The sequence below is a fragment of the Pseudorca crassidens genome, chromosome 1, assembly GCF_039906515.1.
Source record: "Pseudorca crassidens isolate mPseCra1 chromosome 1, mPseCra1.hap1, whole genome shotgun sequence".
In the NCBI taxonomy this organism is placed as follows: domain Eukaryota; kingdom Metazoa; phylum Chordata; class Mammalia; order Artiodactyla; family Delphinidae; genus Pseudorca; species Pseudorca crassidens.
Window position 1 is genome coordinate 146,176,288 of NC_090296.1, and position 23,785 is coordinate 146,200,072.

A 23,785-nucleotide genomic window follows, 5' to 3' on the forward strand; every position below is an offset into this window, starting at 1 on the left:
AGTATGAGAGATGGTGAAAAGTATTACAGAGAAAAACAGCAAAGCTGGGATGGAAGATAGAGAGGTTTGGTGGGGAGGCAGATTTTCTGCTTTAAGTAAGGAAGCCTCACTGATAATGGACGTTTGAACAGAGTTCTGAAGGAGTAAGAGAGGGAGCCATGCATTTATCTGAGGGAAGAGCAGTCAGGGTGGAGAGAAAAACTGGAGTGAGGAGGAGGAAGGTATAGGAGAGGAGGCCAAGGTGGTCCCACTGGGCTTGTAAGTCCTAGTGGGGGCCTGAACCGAAGCTCTGAGTGAGATGGGAAGCCCCAGGTGGCTGTGTAGAACCACGATGGACTCCAGCTCTGTTTTTGAAAGGTTTGCCACAGCTGCTGGTGATTGAAGCAGTGGGGCTTCTGCAGGGGCTCTTAGCTTAGAGTGGGCACCAGAGTCTGAATCATCTGGGAACCTTTCCCAGGCCAGCTACTGGGGCCATCCAGGACTCCAGGGTCAGCCGGAGCACAGGTGTGACTTCTGAGACTCACTCAGTGCCACTGCTGTAATTCTCTAACCACTGGGTGACTGTCACAGCTTCAGATTCCTGAGACCCACTTTCTTTCTTCTTTTTTTAAAAATTTATTTATTTTTGCTGCGTTGGGTCTTCATTGCTGTGCATGAGCTTTCTCTAGTTGCGGCGAGCAGGGGCTACTCTTCGTTGCGGCACGTGTGCTTCTCATTGCCATGGCTTCTCGTTGCAGAGCACGGGCTCTAGGCACGCGGGCTTCAGTAGTTGTGGCACGAGGGCTCAGTAGTTGTGGCTTGTGGGCTTAGTTGCTCTGCGGCATGCGGGCTTTTCCCGGACCCAGGGCTCAAATCCGTGTCCCCTGCATTGGCAGGCGGATTCTTAACCACTGCGCCACCAGGGAAGTCCCGAGACCCACTTTATTTCTATTGAGTCAGTCTGCAGGTGGACTTAGAAGTCTGCATCATTAACAAGATTTGGGGGTGATTTTTGAGGCCAGTGGTCCCTGGACTATACTTTGGTCTAAAGACTGTGGTTCCCAGCCCCAGACAACATCAGTCCTCTAGGTTGTTTTCTAAAAAATGCTCAGCCCCACCCCTGAAGATTCTGATTTAATTGGCCTGAGGTGGAGTTAGGTATTAGCACTGCTCCCCATGTGTTTCTAATGTGCTTCCAGGGCTAGAATCACTAGTCTGCGGGTTAATAAGCCTTATACTGGGTGTTTGATGGAGAGATTTGAATGGGTAACTGTGAGTAGGAGACTTCAGGCCCTCTGGGAAGCTAAGGCAGGGCCAGTCATGTTGCCAGGAATAACAGGAATCTTTCACAGTAATAAAAACTCTCCAGTTTATGTACTTTATCTCATTTGATTACCTCACCTCTCTGGGCCTTCATTTCCTTGCTTGTAGAGTTAGCAGCTTAAATTTAATGGTTTCCTAGAATCTCTTGGGCTCTTAATCTTTCTGGTGTTGGAAGAACCTCTAATCCAGAACAGTGTTCTAGTACGTTGTTTCCTAATCTCAGTCTTACAACACCCTAAGGTGTGTCATAATTGTGGCAAGGGCTGTAGTGAATGTCTCAATACCAGTTGAAGGAAAATGTGTGCCATATGCAGTAGCACCTTGGGAAGATGAGGATGTTGGGAAACTGAAATGTGAAGTCAGACCTCCTGGTTCAGAATTCCTGAGTGGAAGGGCAGTCTGGTTGTTGGAGGCAAGCAGGAGCCTCAGTATTAGTCTTGGTTCTGGCGAGTTCCCTGTGAAGTGGCAATAGTGTTATATAAACTGTAAAGTTCCTATAAATCCACATGTGTGTATGTGGCCTGAGAGAAGCAGCCAGCCTGGGCCAATGGAGCCTGATTCTCAGGTTTGCCAGCCCCTCTCTGCAGCCAAACTGTGTTATTGGGCACCAGAGATGGTCTGAATAACCCTAAAGAATCCAGTGTCTGCAGGAACTGAGGTTACCCTGGAATAAATAATCAGGCACACTCATTGGAGCACCTCAGAACTAACTTATTTTGGACATCAGATCTAAGACACTCCCTACCCCATCCCCTGGTTTCTGACTTTATCCTCATCTGGACAGCACAGGGTCTGCTTGTTAGTTTATGTTTTGAAATGTGAAGATCCAAATAAGAAAAGGAAAAAAGTTTTCTGTATTTCCCTTCTATAGAATTGGAATAATGAGTTTCCTTCCATTCCCTTGTAAGTTTTTCCATTAATATTGTCTATATCTCTATTTAGAATCCAAATAAATGCTGGTCTGTCAAAGTTAAGACAAATGAAGTCAAGCGAGGGAACGCAGAATTACAGTGAGAGTGAGCGGAATTAGAAAAGAGACTCTTTATTCTGTCATTTGTGGGTACATGCACCTGATAGACTGTTAACTAGTTTCTCCACACGGGCCTCTAAAATTGGAATCTTGGGAGGTTATGGCCAAGCATTAGTAGTTTCCAAAGTTCCCAAGGTGATTCTGATGTCCAGTTACAATTGAGGACCACTTAGATTAAAAAAAAAAAAAAAAGGGTCTGCCAGCTTTCCCCATGTCTTCTCTTATTCTCATCCCCTGCTTGGTGCTTGTCCCTTCCCTGCCTCTCCCCCACCTGTGACTTTCCCCCAGCCTACCTGCCCCTTGGTCCCCTTGCTCACTCCTTGATCCTCTGCTTCTTCAGCCCTCCTGAGCACTGGAGGATGAGCTGTGAGGAGGGGTAACCGACCTTCACTTGCCCTGTCTCTGTCCCCTGTGCATGCATCCAATCAGCCTGACGTTTAGGGATTCAGTGGTCTGCAGGGGCACTCTGAAAAATTATGAGGTAAAGCTTGCTGGCCACTGAGGTTGGTGGCAGAATACTTAACAAACATGTGTATTTGCTATGTTTAAGGCAGTGTTGTAAGAGCTTTACAAATATTAACTCATTTAACCCCTATAACCCCCATTTTACTTATGGGGAAACTGAGACACAGAGGTGGAGGAACCTGGCCAAGGTCACATGGCTAGTAAGTAGTAGAACTGGGATTTGAACCCACGTAAAGTCTGGGCTCTGAACCAGCACACTATGCTAGGCGAAAGGGAGAAGATCTGGGACTGGGGATAGTACTGTCTTTGACTACATTTGAGGCCCGCTTTGAATTAGGTTTGGAGATTCTTCTCAGGGTCTGACCTACACTTTATTATTATTAACTTACTTTAATTACATTTGCCTTCAGACCTATTAAAAAACATTTTATTTTTCTTCTTTCCTTAGGTGGTGTTTGGAAACTAGACCATGTGCCTATAGGTAGAAGTTATTCCTTTCTCCACAGCTGTACACTCCCAGCAATATTCACCACACCCTTGTTTTGAGAACCTCACTGAGGTATGATGTCTAGGCTGACCTGAGCTGGCCTTGAAGAGCTGAGAGTTTGGACACAAGTGGTTTTTTTTTTTTTTCAATGTTCCTTGGTAGTTATCATTATTTTTAAAAATTGTGGTAAAACATACATAAGAAAATTGACCATTTTAACCATATTTTAAGGGTATCCAAGAATTTTTTATTAGTGTTTTTGTTATTATTTTTATTGAAGTATAGTTGATTTACACCATTTTAACTATTTTCAAATGTATTGTTCAGTGGCATTAAGGACATTCACATAACCATCACCACCGTCCATCTCTAGAACCTTTTCATCATCCCAAACTGAAACTCTTCACCCATTATATAACAACCCCTTTTCCTTTCTCCCCTTTATCCCCTGGTAACCACTGTTCTACTTTTTGTCTCTATGAAATTGACTGCTCTAGGTACCTCATTATCAGTGGAATCAGACGATATTTGTCCTTTTGTATATGGCTTATTTCATTTAGCATAATGCCTTTAAGGTTCATCTATGTTTTAGCATGTATCAGAACTTCATTCCTTTTTAAAGGCTGAATAATATTCCCTTTTATATTTATGTCACATTTTGTTTATCCATTCATCCATTGATGAATACTTGGGTTGTTTTCACCTTTTGGATATTGTGAATAATGTTGCTATGAACATAGATGTACAAATACCTCTTTGAGACCCCTTTCAATTCTTTTGGGTATATACCTAGAAGTGGAAGTGTTATATCCACTATGTGTAATTTTTCTTAGGAACTGCCATGCTGTTTTCCATAGTGGCTACAGTACATTCCCACCAGCGATTCACAAGGATTCCAGTTTCTCCACCACATTCTCACCAACACTTGCTATTTTCTGTTTTGTTTGATAATAGCCATCCTAATGGGTGTGATCTTGGTGGTTAGCTAGTTGCACCCAGAGTCCACTATCCAAGAGTCTGGTTCCTAGTGTGCTGAAATGTGCATATGTAGAGAAAAATAACATGATAAACTCCCATGTACTCCTCATGCAGATCCAACAGTTATCATTTCATGGCCAATCTTGTCTCATTTATACATGCCCTCCCTGCTCTCTTCCTCCTGCCCTGTGTTATTTTGAGGCAGATCCCAGATATCACATCATTTTATCTGTGAACATTTCACAGATATCTTAAAAAGATATTCCATTTTTTCTGATGGTGGAAGGGCACATAGGGATGTCCTTTGAACACGTTATTTTCTGTCATTCCCTTGGATCACCAGGGACATATGCAGTGGGCACACATTGCAGATACCTGGATGTTGGGTCCGTTGCCATGCTGGGTTGTTGGTGAAAAGCTGCCGTGGCTGGCGCCCTGCTTTCCTGCAGGAGGCTGGCTGCACTTGGGTCTGAGCAGTCATGGTGAAAGAGCGCACCCAGATCTCTTTTGAGAGGGGAAGGAGAGAAGAGAGAGGAAGAAGGGGATAAAGAAGAACATCTGTGAGGGAGACAAGAGGGGGGAAGAGAGAAAGGGACGGAGGAATGGAGAGGGGCATGGAGGAAGGAGTAGGGGGAGAGAGAGGAACAGGAAGGAGAAGAGTATGTGTGTGTGTGTGTGTGTGTGTGGAGGTGTGGAGGTGTGAGAAAAAGAAAAGGGGAGTGAGAGTAGAGTACCTGGGAGAGGCATCCTTTACCAGGCCCTTGACTCAGCAGCTCCTAAACTCCTTAGTGACCTAAGGGAACTGAAGAGACACCCCAATACTAATAGTACATTTGGCCCCCACCCCAACCTTTTAATTTCGGGATATTTGGGACTGTGGTTTGCCTGTGGTAGATGAGATTGGTGGCACACCCAGAGCCACCAAACACAGGGGTACCAGAGCTGGGGAAGGAGTGATCTGCGGAATGGCCACTTTTTCTTTTCTGGGGCCCTTTTATTTGGGGAGTGGAGGCTTGGTTCCCAGCAGGTCTGAGGCTACTGGCTTCCTACCTAAATTTGGGGATCCCTACTACCAAGAGATGATGCTTTTACAAAGTTCAGTGGGGGGAAACTCCTCAAGGATGGTGTGTGAACAAGAGGAGTCCTGTCTCTCTTTTTTCTGTCTCTGGGTCTTTTTCCCTTTTAACAAAGTGCAGTGTCCCTTAGTGCTGAGCTCTGTTTCAAGTAATGAAAGGAAAAGGGGGTACTGGTTACAAAGTATCAGTTTTTATCTCAGTTCTTAGCTCTGCTTAAACTTTGTTGCCTATGCCTAGTTTCCACTTGTATCATCCCAGTCAGTTGTACAGTCTTTTATAATCCCAATTCCTTTCAGTTCTATCCTCTTTTCTTCCTTTTTATCTTTTCTAAAAATCTAACAGCTTTATTGAGATGTAATTCACGTGCCATACAGTTTACCCATTTAAAGTGCGTAATTCAGTGGGTTTTGGTATATTCACAGAGTTGTATCCTCTTGTCTTAAGACTCAAGACCACCTTGTGTTCTCCTCTTCCCTGCGGTTCTCAGAGCTAGCCTTCCCCCTCCACTGGCGTCACACTGATCCAGTCCTCAAGACAGATGACCTTATTGTGGGGACAATGGCCAGTAGGCACTTAACACCAATAAAATATAATATTTAACTTAGTCCTGCAGGGGCCTAGGGTTCATAGACAAGTGTGACTTCAGATAGACCCTTTCCCACTGGCAAGGCCCCATCACCACTCAAGGTCTCTCTATTTATAAAAAGTTTTCAAAAGCTAAATACAAACACTGTAGCAAATTTGCCAGCTGCTTGACTGGTAATAAACTTGCTTAGGAATCTGTGACTATCCTTGAACAATCTTCGTTCTGGACAGATGAGCCTGTCACATCATTCCCCCTTTCTAATGGTGGATTACCGTCTAGTAAACATAGTGGAGCTTGCACACAGAAAATAAATAAATGAGCAGTTATATAATGTGTCAGATGCTATAAGGGCTGTGAAGAAAAACAAAGCAGACTAAAGGGACAGAGATTGATGGTGAGGGTGGGGATTGGTATCTTATGCACAATGGTCATAGAAGGCTCCTGACAAAGTGGTGTTTGAATAAAGACCTGAAGGAAGTGAGGAGTGGGCCCACAGAGATCTGAGGGGAAGAACATTCCAAGCAGAGGGGATAGTAAGTGCAGAGGCTCTGAGCAGGAGTATGCCCTGCTTGGTTGAGGAGCAGTAAGGAGTCTGGAGCAGACTGGCAACAGAGAGGTGTAGGAGACAGAGGGCGGTTAGATCGTCCTGGCCATGTAGGCTGGGGTGAAGACTGGATTTTACTCTGCGTGAGGTGGGACGGTGTTGAAGGGTTTTAAGGAGAGGAGGAACATGATCTGGTGGATGATTTAAAAGCAGCACTCTGGCTGCTGTGTTGCGAGTGAGTAGTGGAGGCAAAGAGGAGAGACAAGGAGACCAGTCATCAGGCTTTTGTGGGAATCCAGGAGAGAAAAGAAGATGGTTGGAGGTGGTGAGAAATGGTTGGATTTGGTTACATTTTGGAATAGAGTTGACGGGATTTGCTTATGGACTGGATTAAGGGTATGAGGGAAAGAGAGGACTCAAAGATGTCAAGGTTTGGCCCAAGCAACTGGAAGGACTGAGTTGTCATTTACTGAAATGAGAAAGAATGTAGGAGGAAATCCAAGAGTTAGATTTTGGACATATTAGATTTGAGATGCCTATCCAAGTAGAAATCCAAGTCTAGAATCGAGGGATACCAATTAATTAATGATTCAGTGAGTGCCTGTCGAGGGGCTTATGAAATAGCAGAAGAGAGAACATTTTACTGGTAAGCTACATTAAAGGTAGTTTGAAGGTACTACATTAAAGGTAGAAAATTATGAGGAGAAATAAGTAAAACAAAAGGGAGCACAAGGGAGGATGAGATGACTTCTGACAAGGGCAGTCAGAGAAAGTCCCTTTCCCTTCCTTGCTTGTAGGAAGCCTGTGTCCCCTTGATGAGCCTTTTTGGTGGCACTCACAGGTATGTGGTTGAGAGGTGTTTTCAGTGGGTTGTGGAGGGGAGGGCACTCAAAAACAGGGTCTGGGCCTTCCCTTTGTGTCCTCAGTGCCTGGCATAAGTCTTGGCATTTGGTAATTATTTGATGGATGAACTTCCCCTTTCTGAGCCTCAGTTCTTCATGTATAAAATGAAGAGGTTGGACTAGACCAGTGCCCTGGAATCAACTGGGAAGCTTTTTAAAAAAATGCAGGGATCCATCCCAGGCCTACTGAATCAGAATTCCCACAGTGGAGCCTGGGATTCTGTGTTTTAAAGTCACTCCCCATGTTATTCTTTTGCAGTCAGTCCAGCAGCAGTCTGCAGACGGGCATTTGGAAGCCACTGGACCAGGTCATTTCTGAGGTCCACTTCAGCTCTAACATCCTGTGAGTCTTGTTAGAATGCTTGCAATGCAATTCTGTTCTTGGGAAATGGAATTTTTGGTTGGGGTGGAAGGGCTTAGACAGGGAGAAGAGAAGCTGCCTCTGGGTGACAGACATCTTGGGCAGGGCAGGCAGGGACAGGTGTATCAGCCAGGGTTTGGAGAGGCTTCAAGGAAAGGTTCTGGGAGGGGTGGGAGCAGTGACAACCCCCATAACATTGGGAACTAGGTGTGTTAGGCCCTGGGCATAGAGGTAAAGGATATGACCCCAATTTTCGGGAGACTCACAGACTGATGAGAAAACTTAGGATCCCAGCCTACTGTGGGAAGTGCTGCCATAGAGGAAGGGAGGAAGGGAAGGGCAGAGGACTCAGAGAAGGCATCCAGGAGGAGGGGCCCTGGAACAGGAGCTTGGGGATGAGGAGTTCTCGGGCAGATTTATGTTTGGGGCCACTCAGGAGGAACAGCTCAAGCTCTGACACCAGTGACTGAAATGTACCCTGGGAAGTGGCTGGAGAGGTGGACACAGACCAGATGGGAATGGCTTCTGCACGCTGGAAGAAGAGTTTACTTACTGAAGGTGATGGGGATTTTGAACTGGGACGTCTCTGATCAGATAAGTGTTTTACAGCAACCATTCTGGCAAAATATGCATTGGCAGGACTAAGACCAGATAGAGGAAAAGACAAGTGAAACGCTTTGTTGTTTTGCCTGGGTCTGTTGGGGCACCTGTTTTCTTGTATACTGCTGAGAATCTCTTTGGGCTGTTCTTTGCTAATGATTAGAATGCCAGGTGCCTCATGAAATGAAGCATTGACCACTGATTGACTCAGAATGTCTGTGACTTGGGATCACTTAGACCTATAAGAAGGCCTCAGATGTGTATTCAGGAGGGCAGTAGTATGTATGTGGCAGAGAGTCTGCTTGTCTACTTTAGGACTTAAGTTTTATGTAGAAATCCAATAGTTCTAGATTAATTTGCCCAGCTGTTGTAGCCTAGCCTGTTCAAGGTCTCAGAGACCCTTCAGGTTAGTTTAATTTTACATATTAAACCAAGGCCGGCCTAAGATCCTTACATAGGTAATTGGTGACAGCATAGGGGTGAAAGCTAGTTCTCCGTGGTTCACAATTTCTTATTCTTTTAGCTCTACTATTCCCAGTCTGGGGCTTCATTCTGGGTCCAGGAACTCTTTTTTTCTGTTCCCTTTGATCCAGCTAAAGTTTCACTGAGCTCCCTTCTCCACCACCCATAGAAGCAGTGTCTCTTTCTGATCAGTGTTCCAGCCAGAGTCCAGATTGAAGTTCCTGCAAGTCATGGGAGTAGCAGCTTGCTCTTGTGCTTGCTTGCTCATTCTCTCTTTCCCCTTGCCCAGTTTCCATTCCTGGTACAGAAGTTCTCCCACCTGGGAACAAACTCAAGTACTTTCTTAGGGTCTGCTAAATAATCTCTCTCTCTCTCTCTCTCTGTGTCTCATACAGTTTGAGTTATTTTTTGCTTTATTATCCCCTGGGATGTTCCTTCTGAAATCGAAAGCTGGGGGAAATTTTATTTATCCATTTTTATTTATTTATTTATTTTTATAAATTTATTTTATTTTTGGCTGCATTGGGTCTTTGTTGCTGCATGTGGGCTTTTCTCTGGTTGTGGCGAGTGGGGGCTACTCTTCGTTGTGGTGCACGGGCTTCTCATGGCGGTGGCTTCTCTTGTTGTGGAGCACAGGCCCTACGTGTGTGGGCTTCAGTAATTGTGGTACGCGGGCTCAGAAGTTGTGGCTCACGGGCTCTAGAGCGCGGGCTCAGTAGTTGTGGTGCGTGGGCTTAGTTGCGCCGCGGCATGTGGGATCTTCCTGGACCAGGGCTCGAACCTGCGTCCCCTGCATTGGCAGGCAGATTCTTAACCACTGCACCACCAGGGAAGTCCCTATTTATCCATTTTTAAACTCTTAACTGTTATAACAATAATTGAACACAGTTTATGTCAATATCTACGCCATATTCAGTCATGTGGGGCAGTAGGGTAAAGAGTTCACCTACAGGTTGTAAAACATACATACTCATCCTTCCTTCTAGTCCTCATCCAACAAGGTGGCAAATAAAAGGAAACAATTTTGTTGTTTCACAGCCCAGTGTTCCCTAGATCATGTGGTCTTTCATTTTCATCGTATAAATCTGTGATGTTATTTGTTTCCGTGTTTCGTGAGACAGAATATACTGAATAGAGATCAGACTTTTCTTAAATTTGGAGTGTATCTGCCCCCTTGATGTTCTGTTATTGCTGAACTTAATATTATTAAGAAAAACAGGTGGGGCTTCCCTGGTGGCGCAGTGGTTGAGAGTCCGCCTGCCGATGCAGGGCACATGGGTTTGTGCCCCGGTCCAGGAAGATCCCACGTGCCATGGAGCGGCTGAGCCCGTGAGCCATGGCCACTGAGCCTGCGCGTCCGGAGCCTGTGCTCCGCAACGGGAGAGGCCACAACAGTGAGAGGCCCGCGTACCGCAAAAAAAAAAAAAAAAAAAAGAAAAAGAAAAACAGGTGACCAAGTTTAACGTTATTTGAAATTCAAAGGCTTCAGTGCTGAGGGAAAGAAAGCTCATGGATTTAGTGACAATTCCTTGTTTTTAGTTTCTCAGAGCCTTTAAAAAAAAAAATTATAGATTTGAATAAGTGTGGATGTTACTACATTTATATATTTTACCTTTAACAATATCAGTATATTTTCTGACTAATGGATTAAGTTGTTGTTGTTGGTTTTGGTCTATATCTTTTATTTACTTCAAACTTCAAAAATGCTGCCCTCTGCTCTCTAGTGTTTGAGGTTTGATGAACAAACCTATACTTCAATTATGTTCCCCCTTTCCCCTAAATCTTCATCTCTCTAGAATAAAATAGAGTTCTAATTTTTAGGCTCTTATTAGAAAGCTCTTCCATCTACTCAGTCTCATTTCTCAGGACCTTTTCCAACTCTCGTACATCTTTCTCTTTTTTTTTTTTTTTAAGAAGATGTTGGGGGTAGGAGTTTATTAATTAATTTATTTATTTTTGCTGTGTTGGGTCTTTGTTTCTGTGCGAGGGCTTACTCTAGTTGTGCCAAGCAGGGGCCACTCTTCATCACGGTGTAAGGGCCTCTCACTATTACGGCCTCTCTTGTTGCAGAGCACAGGCTCCAGACGCGCAGGCTCAGTAGTTGTGGCTCACGGGCCTAGTTGCTCCGCGGTATGTGTGATCCCCCCAGACCAGGGCTCGAACCCGTGTCCCCTGCATTAGCAGGCAGATTCTCAACCACTGCACCACCAGGGAAGCCCTGGTACATCTTTCTTAAAGTGTGGGGAGCCAAAACTGCTCAGCACATCTCTCTGTGGACACTGAGTGGTTGTGAATAAGGGCAGGATCACAAGTTTTATTTTGTTTCCAGTGTCCTTTCTGATAATGCCCAGTGTTTTCTGGGCCTTTTGTGATGAAACATGCAACGTGGTGTCTTAAGGGAACAGTCTAAGCTGATGCTTCTTTATTGAACAGTTTAGCTTAGAACCCATTATTCTAACCATAACCATATATATTCTAGTATAATTGGAATTGCTTTTCCCTAAACGTTCCTTCACATTTGCTTTCACTAATGCTACTTTGCCATAATATCGCCTATTCATACAGCCTCCTTAGAACTTGTCTTTTAATTTCGCATTTTCATTTCTGGAACAGCTTTTAGGCCATTTGCAGTCTTGAAGGTTTCATTTTATTGCTTCAACAAATATTTATTGACTGCCTAATGGAGAATGCAGTGGTGAATGAGACAGATAAGTCTCTTCCCTCATGAATCTTACAACCTAATGTTTTTCTGCTAGATTATTGGTTACCAAAGCATTGAGACCTCCTTTTCAAATTAATTTTTTCATGGACTCTCATTCAGTAATGGTGTTTTTAATGGCTGGTCATTGGGAACATATTTGTGGATATGAAGTTGGGTCCCCAATGGGTTGGGAACTATCATTCTAGGCAATTTATGAAAGCATTGTGCTCCAGTCCAGAACTGGTCAATGGGTTAAAAAACACTGTCGTTCATGGTTTCCCATAAATGACAATCACATAAAGACAAACATACATGCAACATGGAATTCAGTGTGTTGTTTTTTTGGTGGAATTTTGGCATTAGAAATTCTGCCTACTAGTTCTGCCATAATCATATTGTTTTTATCTCCTCAAAGAATTCGAATAGGTTAATTAGGCCTGATGAGGCCGTTTTAAAATTAAGGTGTTCTTCCCTCCCTCTCACCTAGTTGATATGTTTACTTAACTGTTTGGCAAAATTTCCTGGGCAGCTAGTAGACCCTGTAATAAATACTGGGTATTTATATTCACTTTAACATTTTTTTTAGTTTCCAGATCTTCCCTGAATAGAAACTTACCCTGAGAGGATACAGCGTCAGTCTGCCAGTTCACCCCCAAGGGGGTTGTATGTATCGTAGCATGGTTCCACCTTCTCACCTTTGAGTGAAATTTGCTCTTGGCCTAGGGCTCAGAGAACCGGGGAGCCTGCCTTGTCTGTTGACTAGGCCATTCTAGATCACTGGGTGAGCTCACCATGCGTGGCTCTAGCTTGTTCAGATGCTTCAGGGTAAACCCTGCTGAGTGCTCTGCAGGGTGAGCCATGGTTCCTAGGCTGGTATTTGTGGGCATGGGGCAGGGGCCATCACCTCTGGGTCCTGAGGACTGCCCCCAGGCAAGGTAGGCAGGCAGCCGTCTGTGGTTTGCTCTTTCCAACTTCGGCTGCTTGCAACAAGTTGCAGACACTGGTGTATGCTGAAGCTTTTTATTTTGACTACACCTTTAATTTTAATTAAGTTACTTCACCGATTTTTCTAGCTGGCAGTCCCTTGCTGAGTCATGCCAGATGTGCTTAAAGAGTTTTATAGTGATGATTTTTAGAGTCCTCTGTAAGAAGCTCCCCCAATTTTTTTTTAATATAAATTTATTTATTTTATTTTATTTATTTATCTTTGGCTGCGTTGGGTCTTCGTTGCTGCATGCGGGCTTTCTCTAGTTGCGTGGGTGGGGGCTACTCTTCATTGCAGTGCATGGGCTTCTCATTGCAGTGGCTTCTCTTGTTGTGGAGCTCAGGCTCTAGGCACGAGGGCTCTAGAGCACAGGCTGGTAGTTGTGGCGCATGGGGCTTAGGTGCTACGCGGCATGTGGGAATCTTCCCGGACCAGGGCTTGAACCCGTGTCCCCTGCATTGGCAGGTGGGTTCTTAACCACTGCACCACCAGGGAAGCCCCAAGTGCCTCAAATTTTTTTGGCCTGCCTAATTTCTTCTTTTCATAGGTTAAAAATATAATTTAATAAAATTACTTAAGCAATAAAATTTGAAATAAATCGTTTGAATAAATAATTTGAAAATGTAGATAAAAAGGAAAGAAAATAATTTCATTATCTGTTGAGATATTTTTGACATTTTAGAGTATTCCTCTAGGCTTTTTCATAAGAACTATGTATAGTAAAAAAATTGTTTTAAATAAAGATTGTACTGTGTGTACACTTCAGTATCTTTTTTCTTCATTTTAGGAGCATTTCTCATAGTCTTAAATATTGATCTATAATGATGCCTAGTATTTAATTGTGTAAATAGACCATAATTTATTGAACCAGCTTCCTATTGTTGGGACTTTAGGTTGTGTCTCATTTTTTGTTATAAAATAATTTTGTTATAAATAATTCTGTAATGATTATTTTTGTCACATGCATCTCTATTTCCTTAGGATAAATATCTGGAAGTGGAATTATTGAGCCTTATGTATGTATTGCTAAATTGCTCTTTAGACAGGTTATATCAATTTCTATTACTTTCAAAATGCTTATTTTGCTACATCTCTGCCAACACTGGGGATTATTAGTTTTTGAAAACTTTGGTCAATTTAATAAGCCAAAAATGTTTCTCATTATTTCAATTTGTGTTTCTCTAATTTTTTGTGAGGTTGCAACTTTTGTTACGTATGAATTGTCCGTTTGTGGTTGTTCTTTTTTTAAGTGCCTGCTCATCACCTTTGCTTATTTTTCTAATATGTTGATTATCTTTTACTAACTACTTTTTAAGGGCCTTTTACATATTAATAAAGATATTAATGATAGTAATTATTATATGTTGCAAATCTTCCTTTTGGTTGTTTGCTTTTTAACTATGTGTTGGCAGGTTTTTGATGAATAGAACTTTTTATTGGTAGTCTTTTTCTTTGCAGTTTCTCCTTTGCTTTTTTTTTCTACTTTGTTTTTTTTTGGCTGAGTTGGGTTTTCTTTGCTGCGTGCTGGCTTTCTCTAGTTGCGGTGAGCAGGGGCTACTCTTTGGTGCGTGGGCTTCTTATTGCGGTGGCTTCTATTATTGTTGAGCATGGGCTCTAGGTGCACGGGCTTCAGTAGTTGTGGCGCACGGGCTTAGTTGTGCCGCGGCATGTGGGATTTTCCCGGACCAGGGATCGAACCTGTGTCCCCTGCATTGGCAGGCGGATTCCTTTTTTTTTTTTTTTTTTAACCTCTTTATTGGAGTATAATTACTTGACATTGTTGTGTTAGTTTCTGCTGTATAACAAAGTGAATCAGCTATACATATACATATATCCCCGTATCCCCTCCCTCTTGCATCTCCCTCCCACCCTCCCTATCCCACCCCTCTAGGTGGTCACAAAGCACCAAGCTGGTCTCACTGTGCTATGTGGTTGCTTCCCGCTAGCTATCTATTTAACATTTGGTAGTGTATATATGTCAATGCCACTCTCTTACTTCGTTGGCAGGCAGATTCTTAATCACTGCACCATCAAGGAAGTCCCTCTCCTTTGCTTTTATAACAGGGTACATTTTGATTAATTTCTACTTTCTACTTATAAACAATACGATATTTACTTTAGAGCAGAGTTTAAAGAAATACAGACACTTGGGCACACTGTGAGTCTTTTTTTAAAAAATATTTATTTATTTATTTGGCTGCACCAGGTCTTAGTTGCAGCGTGCAGGATCTAGTTCCCTGATCAGGGATCGAACCCGGGCCCCCTGCATTGGGAGCACGGAGTCTTAACCACTGGACCACCAGGAAAGTCCCCCACTGTAAGTCTTTTAACAGTTATCGATTGCTGCTGATTTTGGTTGTCCTTACTAGGGCTAAATAGAAAACAGGATTTGATCTTTGGCTTTTAAAAAGTATCAGCCTTGGTATTTAAAATTCAAAGGTTATAAAAGTTTTTCCTGCTGCTGATGTTGAGCTGCCACACCATTTATTAGCTCTGATTTTCCTAGCAAAAGATACCTTTTGCTCTGACCTCTGACCATCCTTGGCCAATCCCTGAGATTTCTCTGTGTGGAGAACATCATTACTTTCATGTTGTATCTCTCTGCTTCAAGCCTCTGTGACTTGGAGTTAAACAGTAGTAGGCTTCTCGATAATCCTTGCACACACTGCCAACTACTACCCCTCCTCCCCCACAGGCTTTTCCCAGCACCTTAAGAAGACTAATCTATTCCACCCTTCTCCCTCAATCTTTTTTTCCTAGACTGAAGGGGGGTGGGGGGGAGTTGGAGATAAGCTTATAAAGCAAATACCACATAGGTGTTTCCTTATAGTTGGGATCAGCCTGCAAAGTAGTTCACTTGGTATTGGGATGCTGATTGCTTCCAATGATATCCAGTATATTCCCCTCGCTTATGGGCTCCAACAGTTTTATTCCACCAAACAATCATTTGTTGTCCAGAAACTTTACATCTCATTTCAGCGAGATATTCTGCCCACTCATATTTAGTTAACTGGTATTTCACTTTATTAGTATCTACCATAATTAGATATCTTCCCAATGGGACGGTCTGTTTCATTTTCCGTGAGAACTCTCTTAAGAAGGCAGATGTGTTTTGTTGGGGCTTGGTGGGGTGGGACAAGAAACCAAACCTGCAAGCCTGTTGATCCCATGGGATGGCAATAGATATATCTCTGCCAGCTGTTCCCCTGTGGTTCTAATTTTTGTTCTTTTCTTTATTTTCCCTTTTTAAAATTATAAAGGCAGTCTACCAGCACACACACACAAAAGTTGTGAAAAATTAACACACCAGTGATCCCACCACCCTGCATAAATTACTTTTCTCTTTTAATCTTGGCTCAAATGGATACTTAGTTTTACATTGTCATAGTTTGACAACATTTTTGTATGTGTTTTTTATTTTAATCTTAACACTGTAAGTAATTTTTCATGTTGCTACATAGATTTCATAATTGGGATTTTTAATAACTACATAATAGTCTATCAGTTACTTAACCATTCCCTGTCCTTGGACATTTAGATTCTTTGTGTGTATGTGGGTGTCTCCTTTTTGTGTTGTTTTAATAATGCTGTATACTTTTGCATATAGCTTTTGGGAATTTTTGTTCTTAGGATAAATTTCTGGCAGTGGGGTTCCTGGACCCAAGGATTTGCCCCTGACCTGGTTCTGTGCAGCTACTGTACTGCTTTCTAAAAGAGTTGTGTCAATCTGCATCCACAAAGGCTTTCAGTACAAACATGGTGTAGGAAATACTGAAGCAAATAAGGCTCTGGGATGCTGAAGCAGATGCAGGATTTATGGGCTGAACAAGGGAGATAGTGGGTTTTTTCTTCCTCTTTCCAGCAGGTTTGAGCCAGGCAGCTTCATGTCTTATCTAAGTGTGAGTATTTTAGTAACTTCCTAAGGGAAGGCCTCTTTCATAGGGCCTTGGGTTTCCTCCTTTGCAGTAGTTATTGTAGCTCTGCTTCTACAGATCATGAAGGAAACAGGTGGATTTTCTTTCCTTTGTGTATTAAGTTAAAATAAAATTTAGGGCTTCTCTAAAACTATTCTCTGGCCAGTTTGATAACTGTGTGTTTCTTTGAGAGTCACCCTGTCCCTCAGGTTTAGTGATCCATTCACCAACCAATAACAGATTTGGGGTGAAAATTAAGGAATCAAGCAGACACTGACTAGAGAAAAAAATACCTAGGGGATGACATAATCTGTTAGAGTTTGTTTAATCCTGGCAGTGGTAAATCATTTTGGATTTGCTTGGATTCATGCAGCAAAAAACCAAGTTATACAAAGTTAATGATTAATTACTAAGTAAATTAGCAGAAGTTATAGCCAAGTCTCATATGAATCAGAAGTTTTCTAAAGAACGGAGGTGCTGAGCCATGCTTTTTTTTTTTAAAAGGGCTGAGTGATTGGTTTTTTGCTAATGCTTATGATCATCGAGTGATGATATTCTCTGAGAAATTGAGGGAGTGTGGTGTGAGTGTACCCTCTTTTTGGCTCTGGAGTGTGGTGTGAGTGTACCCTCTTTTTGGCTCTGCAACCAACCAGGAATTTCAAGGTATTAATGTGTAGAGCCTACCAGGCAGACTTGTCACTACATACTAACTTTTCTTTCCACTCCTCCCCCAATGTCCCCAGCATTTTGGAAACCTGTTGGGGTAAAACTCAGGTGTGTGACTTCCCATAGCGTGGGGATTTGTGCATGTGCGTGCTGGCTGCATGTGTGTTAGCGAGATGGGTTTGTGATGAAGATGATGCTGGACAGAGCCCAGTGGGATCCTGGTGATCACTGATTCTGTTCTCTGTTTCTGTTACAGCCCTTGCCAGCATCCAGCCATGGGGGATATGAAAACTCCAGATTTTGATGACCTTCTGGCTGCCTTTGACATCCCAGACCCCACCAGCCTTGATGCCAAGGAGGCCATCCAGACCCCCAGTGAGGAGAATGAGAGTCCCCTCAAACCTCCAGGCATGTGTATGGATGAGAATGTGTCCTTGTCTCACTCAGGATCAGCCTCAGATGTGCCAGCCGTGAGTGTCATCGTCAAGAACACCAGCCGCCAGGAGTCATTTGAAGCGGAGAAAGACCACGTCGCTCCCAGCCTCCTACACAATGGATTCCGGGGCTCGGACCTGCCTCCGGATCCCCACAACCTAGGCCACAACTGTGGGAAGTTTGATTCCACTTTCATGAATGGAGATAGTACCAGGAGTTTCCCCGGCAAGCTGGAACCTTCCAAGTCAGAGCCCTTACCAACCTTTAACCAGTTCAGTCCAATCTCCAGCCCCGAACCCGAGGATGCCATCAAAGATAATGGGTTTGGGATAAAGCCCAAGCACGCTGACAGTTACTTCCCACCCCCTCCTGGGTGTGAGTCTGTGGGGGGCCCGGTCCTGGAGGCTCTGACTAAGTTTCCAGTCCCAGAGCTGCATATGTTTGATCACTTTTGTAAGAAAGAGCCCAAGCCAGAACCCCTGCCCCTGGGGAGTCAGCAGGAGCACGAGCAAGGTGGGCAGAAGGCAGTGGAACCTCACAAGGAGCTGGATACCAGTCGATTCTTTGGGGAAGCTTTGGAGTTCAACAGCCACCCCGGCCACAGTATCGGAGAGCCTAAGGGGCTTGCCTCGGAGCTAGGTACCTGCTCGTCAGTGCCCCCTAGGCAGCGTCTTAAGCCAGCTCATTCCAAGCTGTCCTCTTGTGTTGCAGCCTTGGTGGCCCTGCAGGCTAAACGAGTGGCCAGTGTCACCAAGGAGGATCAACCTACCCACACAAAGGATCCCTCAGGGCCCACAAAAGAGGGCTCCAAAGGCAGCCCCAAAATGCCCAAGTCACCAAAGAGTCCCCGGAGCCCTCTGGAGGCCACTAGAAAAAGTATCAAGCCATCAGACAGCCCTCGGAGCATCTGCAGTGACAGCAGCAGCAAAGGCTCCCCTTCTGTGGCTGCCAGCTCCCCACCAGCAATTCCCAAAGTCAGAATCAAAACCATTAAGACATCATCAGGGGAAATCAAACGGACTGTCACAAGGATCCTACCAGACCCTGACGATCCCAGTAAGTCCCCTGCTGGGTCACCTCTAGGAAGCGCCATTGCTGAGGCCCCGAGCGAGGTGCAGGAGGATGAGGTCACTGCCCTGTCTGGGGCGGAGCACTTTCTTGAGGTGGGCACAAATTCAGGGAGCCCTCAGGGTGACAGGAAGGGGGATGAGAGCATGACAAAAGCCAGTGAATCTTCAACTTCCTGCTGCAGCTCTGGGTCCCGGGGCCCAAAGGGGGCTGCCTCGGGCTCACAGATGGGCAAGAAGCAGCAGCAGAGCACAGCACTGCAGGCATCCACCCTGGCCCCTGCCAACCTCCTGCCCAAAGCCGTGCACCTGGCCAACCTGAATCTGGTCCCCCACAGTGTGGCCGCGTCCGTGACGGCCAAGTCCTCAGCACAGAGGCGGAGCCAGCCACAGCTCACGCAGATGTCGGTGCCCCTGGTCCACCAGGTGAAAAAGGCCGCCCCACTGGTTGTGGAGGTCTTCAACAAGGTCCTCCACAGCTCCAACCCCGTGCCCCTCTACGCACCAAATCTCAGCCCGCCTGCGGACAGCAGGATCCACGTGCCGGCCAGTGGGTACTGCTGCCTGGAGTGTGGGGATGCGTTTGCCTTAGAGAAGAGCCTGAGCCAGCACTACGGCCGGCGGAGCGTCCACATCGAGGTGCTGTGCACACTGTGCTCCCAGATGCTGCTCTTCTTCAACAAGTGCAGCCTGCTCCGGCATGCCCGTGACCACAAGAGCAAGGGTCTCGTCATGCAGTGCTCTCAGCTGCTTGTGAAGCCCATCTCTGCGGACCAAATGTTCGTGTCGGCCCCCGCGAACTCCACGGCACCAGCAACCCCGGCTCCCCCCTCCTCCCCCAAACACGGCCTCACTTCAAGCAGTGCCAGCCCCCCACTCCCAGCTTTGCCACTCTACCCAGACCCTGTGAGGCTCATCCGGCACAGTATCAAGTGTCTCGAATGTCACAAGCAGATGCGAGACTACATGGCTATGGCTGCACATTTCCAGAGGATGACGGAGGAAACCGAGGGGCTGGTAAGCAGACCCTCTCTGTGATAGTTGTCAGGCCCCTGATTCGCACGGTTCCATGACTGGGCATGGAGAGAGAAGCTCATTGATGTGGGGCAGTGTGGCATCTTAAGAGTCCTAGAAGAGGAATCTGGCTTGCTGGTTAGCGACCCACCTGGATATTTAGTGCTTGGTGTTTATTGGGAAAAGCATCCTGCCCACAACTGAGGGGAGACCCTGAAGATTTAACGAGTGTATTTACGGACACTCCGCTCCCACTCCAGTGGGCTCTCAGGGTCCATTGTTGGGCCGGGGCTAGGGCTCTGCTGGATGGTCCCCTGGTCTCTGGCAGCTGTCAGCACAGTCCTTGCACGTGCCCAAAGAACTTGGGGGCAGAGGTAGGTGCATCACTGCCCTGCGCCTCAGTCTGTACTTCTAAGAACCTTGTCTTTACCAAGTTGTTGTGCCCCACGGTGGACATAGCTGTTTTTGCAGAATCCCTTTGGGGAAGCTGTCATAGGGCCAGTAGCAGGGTTGATGTGGAAGGAGAGTAGACTGACATGTGGGCCCTGAGTCAAAGGCTTTGGGGCCTCTTCCCTTCATTTCTGTTCTCACTACTAAGAAAGCAGCTGCCCTTATCTCTTGTTCCGATTCTTGGTTATGCTTGATGAGAACTTGATGAGTGTGTGAGTGTGTGTGTGTGTGTGTGTGTGTGTGTGTGAGTGTGACTTAAGGCATTCCATGCTGAAAACACCCTTTGGCATCTTGTGTGTTGGTTGTTGTCTGTATTAGCAAGGTACTCTGAAGAAGCAGGCCTCCAGAAGGCTTTTCTCTTCCCTCTTCAGGTGGCTCCCTTAACAACTTAGCCAAGCCCAGCCCCTCACCAAGCCTCCCTAAGCCAGGGCCACAGAGGCCTGGAAGGAAAGCAGACCAGCTCTTTTTACTTCAGTTCACAGTGACCCACGCACCTGTTGGTGTCTTGATGAGCTCTGCCCTTGTTTATTGAGTGTTCCCCGTGTGCACAGAGGCTCTGTGTCAAGAGCAGGGTTGCCCGTAGGAGGAAGTCACACCATTCTTCCAGGAGCTCACGATGGCTCAGCAAGGGCAGGGCTCCCCACCCGAACTGCTAGAGTGTGCGGCAGGCTAAGGGCTGAAAACAGGCTTGTAACATAGTTGCATAGAGTTCCTCAGAGGGACTAATTCCTCGTGGTTCCAGGCATAGGGAGGGTGCCACGTGGACATGACATTTGAGCTGGACCTGCAGGGATGAGTTTGGAGGAGGGGGAGGGGCAAGGGGTGTTCCAGGTATAGGGCAAAGGTATGGGAAAGTGCAAAGTGGTTTGAGGAACAGGGAGTTGTTGGGAGGGAGACCAGCCTTGGGAGTGTTGGGCTAGAGACAGGAGGTAGAATTCAGTAGGCAGCCCCTGAAAGGGGCCAGCAAGCTGCTGTAAGTCCCTGTTGCCTCTCATCTTCACCTTCTCTGTTTCAGTTTGCATTTTCTTTCTAATGAGTCAGGTGGAGTGTGGGTCCCCCAGGCCCTTTCCTCTGGGGCTTCAGGTATTCCTGCTGTACCAGCATGATTAACTTGGACAGGATCACTTCTTCTGGGTCATCTGATCAGAACCTTTGCCAGTGAAGGTCTGATACCTGTGCCTGTGGTTTTTCCCCCACACTTTTCTTCACTCGCCTTTTAAAATCTGAGCAGGCTAAGGTCTGGGTGTAGGATCCCAGGCTGGCACCCATCTCATCCTGCATCTTCTCTGTGTCATTCTCCTTCAGTGGGAGCTGGACAAGAGGGCCCCCCCAGAGGGAAAGGGAGGGGCTGCTGTGAGGCTTCTCTCAGTCCAGCTCTGTTCTCTCACAAAATCTCCTGCCAATAAATGTGGCCTCAGAGTCTCAGGGAAAGGGGAAGGCTTGAGTTCTGGGATCAAAATCTAACCTTGATGGCCGTTGGCTTTGGGTTTCCCAAGATGGTACCCAAGCTTTAGGCCATATGAGGGGCAGGCAGTGGACCAGTGGGTGGGGTTGGGCTCCACTCTGCTGGAGGGACTGTAGGACAGCATGTTTGGGCCTTTGACTTCTTCCTGGGAGTCTGAACCACTTATGCCTCCCTCTGCAGTGGCTGGAGGGGGTCCTTCCCCTTACATTCCAAGCCACCTTGTTGGGCAGATGTCAGCACAAAGAGATTACTTCTTCTTGTTCTTAAGCTTTTGTTTAACTATGTCATTATCACACCTAACAAAATTAATAACAGTTCTTTAACATTGTCTAATACAATTCATATTCAAATTTTCCATTCATGTCAAAATTGTATTTTTACAGTTGAGCTTGTTTTGAATCAGAATCCAGATGTGGACCAAGTGTTGTGTTTGTTTGTTATATCTTTGAAATTTCTCAATCTAGAGCAGTACCTTTTCCTACTCCACCCAACAAGGGCTCCCCGCCCCCCCTTATTTTTCACATCATTGTTTTGTTGAAGAAACTGGTTCGTGTGTCCTGAGAACTTTCCAGGACAATTCTGGGTTTCACTGATCGCTTCCTGAGAATTTTTCAGGATAATTTTGAGTTTGATTGCTTCCTCATACAGTTAATTTGTTCTATACCCCATATTTTATCTGTAGACTAGAAGTTAGCAATGAAGACTTGATTAGATTCATCTTGAGGAATGGGAAATCTGTGTTCTTCATAATTCATTACTTCAGGGAGGCACAATGTGCTTGATTGTCTCCGTTTTAATGATGCTAAACTTGATCAGTGAGTTTAGGTTGGTGATGTTCAGATCCCTTCCTTATAAAGTTTCCTATCTTTTTACCTAATGATTTTAGCAGCCGTTAATAATTGCTGCTTGAGACAGTAATTTTATTAGGAGTTGCAGGAGGTTGTTTTAAATTTTATTATTTCTTTCTCATTTATTAGCTGGAATTCTGTATAAAATCTTTTCCTCTTCCTTGAGGGCTATTAGGTTACGCTGAAATACAGTTTATGTTGGAAAAGTGGATAAATTTGTTTCCCTCAGTTAACAGTTTTCACAGTAGTGAATTGATGCCCCAACAATCTTAAATGGTGTTTTGAGAGTCCCTCCTCTATTATTTTTAAAAATTGTGGTAAAATACACGTAACATAAAGTTTACCATCTTAACCATTTTTTAAGTGTACAGTTTAGTAGCGTTAAGTACATTCACATTGTTGTGAAGTCAGTTTCCAGAACTCTTTTCATCTTGCAGAGCTGAAACTCTAAACCTATTAAATAACAACTCCCTATTCTCCCCTCCCCTTTCCCCCTGGCAACCACCATTTTACTTTCTGTTTCTATGAATTTGACTATTCTAGGTAGCTCACATAAATGGAATCATACAGTGTTTGTCTCTTTTTGACTGGGTCATTTCACTTAGTATAATATCTTCAAGGTTCATACATATTTTAGCATTTGACAGAATTTCCTTTCTTTTTAAGGCTGAATAATATTCTGTTGTTGTATATACCACATTTTGTTTATCCATTCATTCACTGATGGACACTTGAGTTGCCTCCAGTTGTATTATGAATAATGCTGCTATCAACATGGTGTACAGATAACCTTTTCAGGACCTTACTTTCAATTCTTTTTTTGTGTGATCAAGTATTTTATTTTATTTTATTATAGTTGCTGTACAATATTATGTTAGTTAGAGGTGTACAATACAGTGATTCACAATTTTTAAAGGTTATACTCCAAAATTTATAGTTATCGTAAATTACTGGCTATATTCCTTGTGTTGTACAATATCAGTTCTTTTGGGTATATATCCAGAAGTGGAATTGCTGGATCATATGGTAATTCTATTTTTAATTTTTTGGGGAGCCCCCATACTGTTTTCTACAGTGGCTGTACTATTTTACGTTCCCACCAGTAGTGCACATGGGTTCCAATTTCTCCACATCCTCACCAGCATTTGTTATTTTCTGTTTTTTTCATAGTAGCCACCCTAATCGGTATGAGGTGACTTCCTCTATTATTTTTAGTGGTAGTGTTATAATGAACTTATTGGTTTCTATATATTCAGTATGTTTATATGTTCAGTCATTCTTTTTTTTTCTTTTCCATTATGGTTTTATTACAGGATATTGAATATAGTTCCATGTGCTACACAGTAGGACCTTGTTGTTTATCCATTTTATATGTGATAGTTTGCATCTGCTAATCCCAAACTCTCAATCCATCCCTCCTTAATCCCCTCAGCCCCTTGGCAACCAC

The 23,785-nt window shown here is 44.6% G+C and overlaps 1 protein-coding gene across 18 annotated transcripts in view; it reads left to right on the plus strand.

Moving 5' to 3' along the window:
- Positions 1 to 23,785, plus strand: part of ZNF592 (zinc finger protein 592) — a 56,532-nt gene that overhangs the window by 10,085 nt on the left and 22,662 nt on the right. For 3 of the 18 annotated variants that reach the window (XM_067697662.1, XM_067697668.1, XM_067697655.1), the window contains exons 2-5: positions 3,246 to 3,356; positions 7,266 to 7,309; positions 7,630 to 7,713; positions 17,316 to 19,578. In XM_067697662.1, the coding sequence (XP_067553763.1) occupies positions 7,284 to 7,309; positions 7,630 to 7,713; positions 17,316 to 19,578 (2,373 nt within the window). In that variant the 5' untranslated portion in view covers positions 3,246 to 3,356; positions 7,266 to 7,283. Of the gene's footprint in view, positions 1 to 3,245; positions 3,357 to 7,265; positions 7,310 to 7,629; positions 7,714 to 8,167; positions 8,290 to 14,371; positions 14,797 to 16,341; positions 16,379 to 17,315; positions 19,579 to 23,785 lie in introns of those variants that run through there. The other 15 variants (XM_067697697.1, XM_067697707.1, XM_067697687.1 and 12 more) reach the window with 11 other exon arrangements.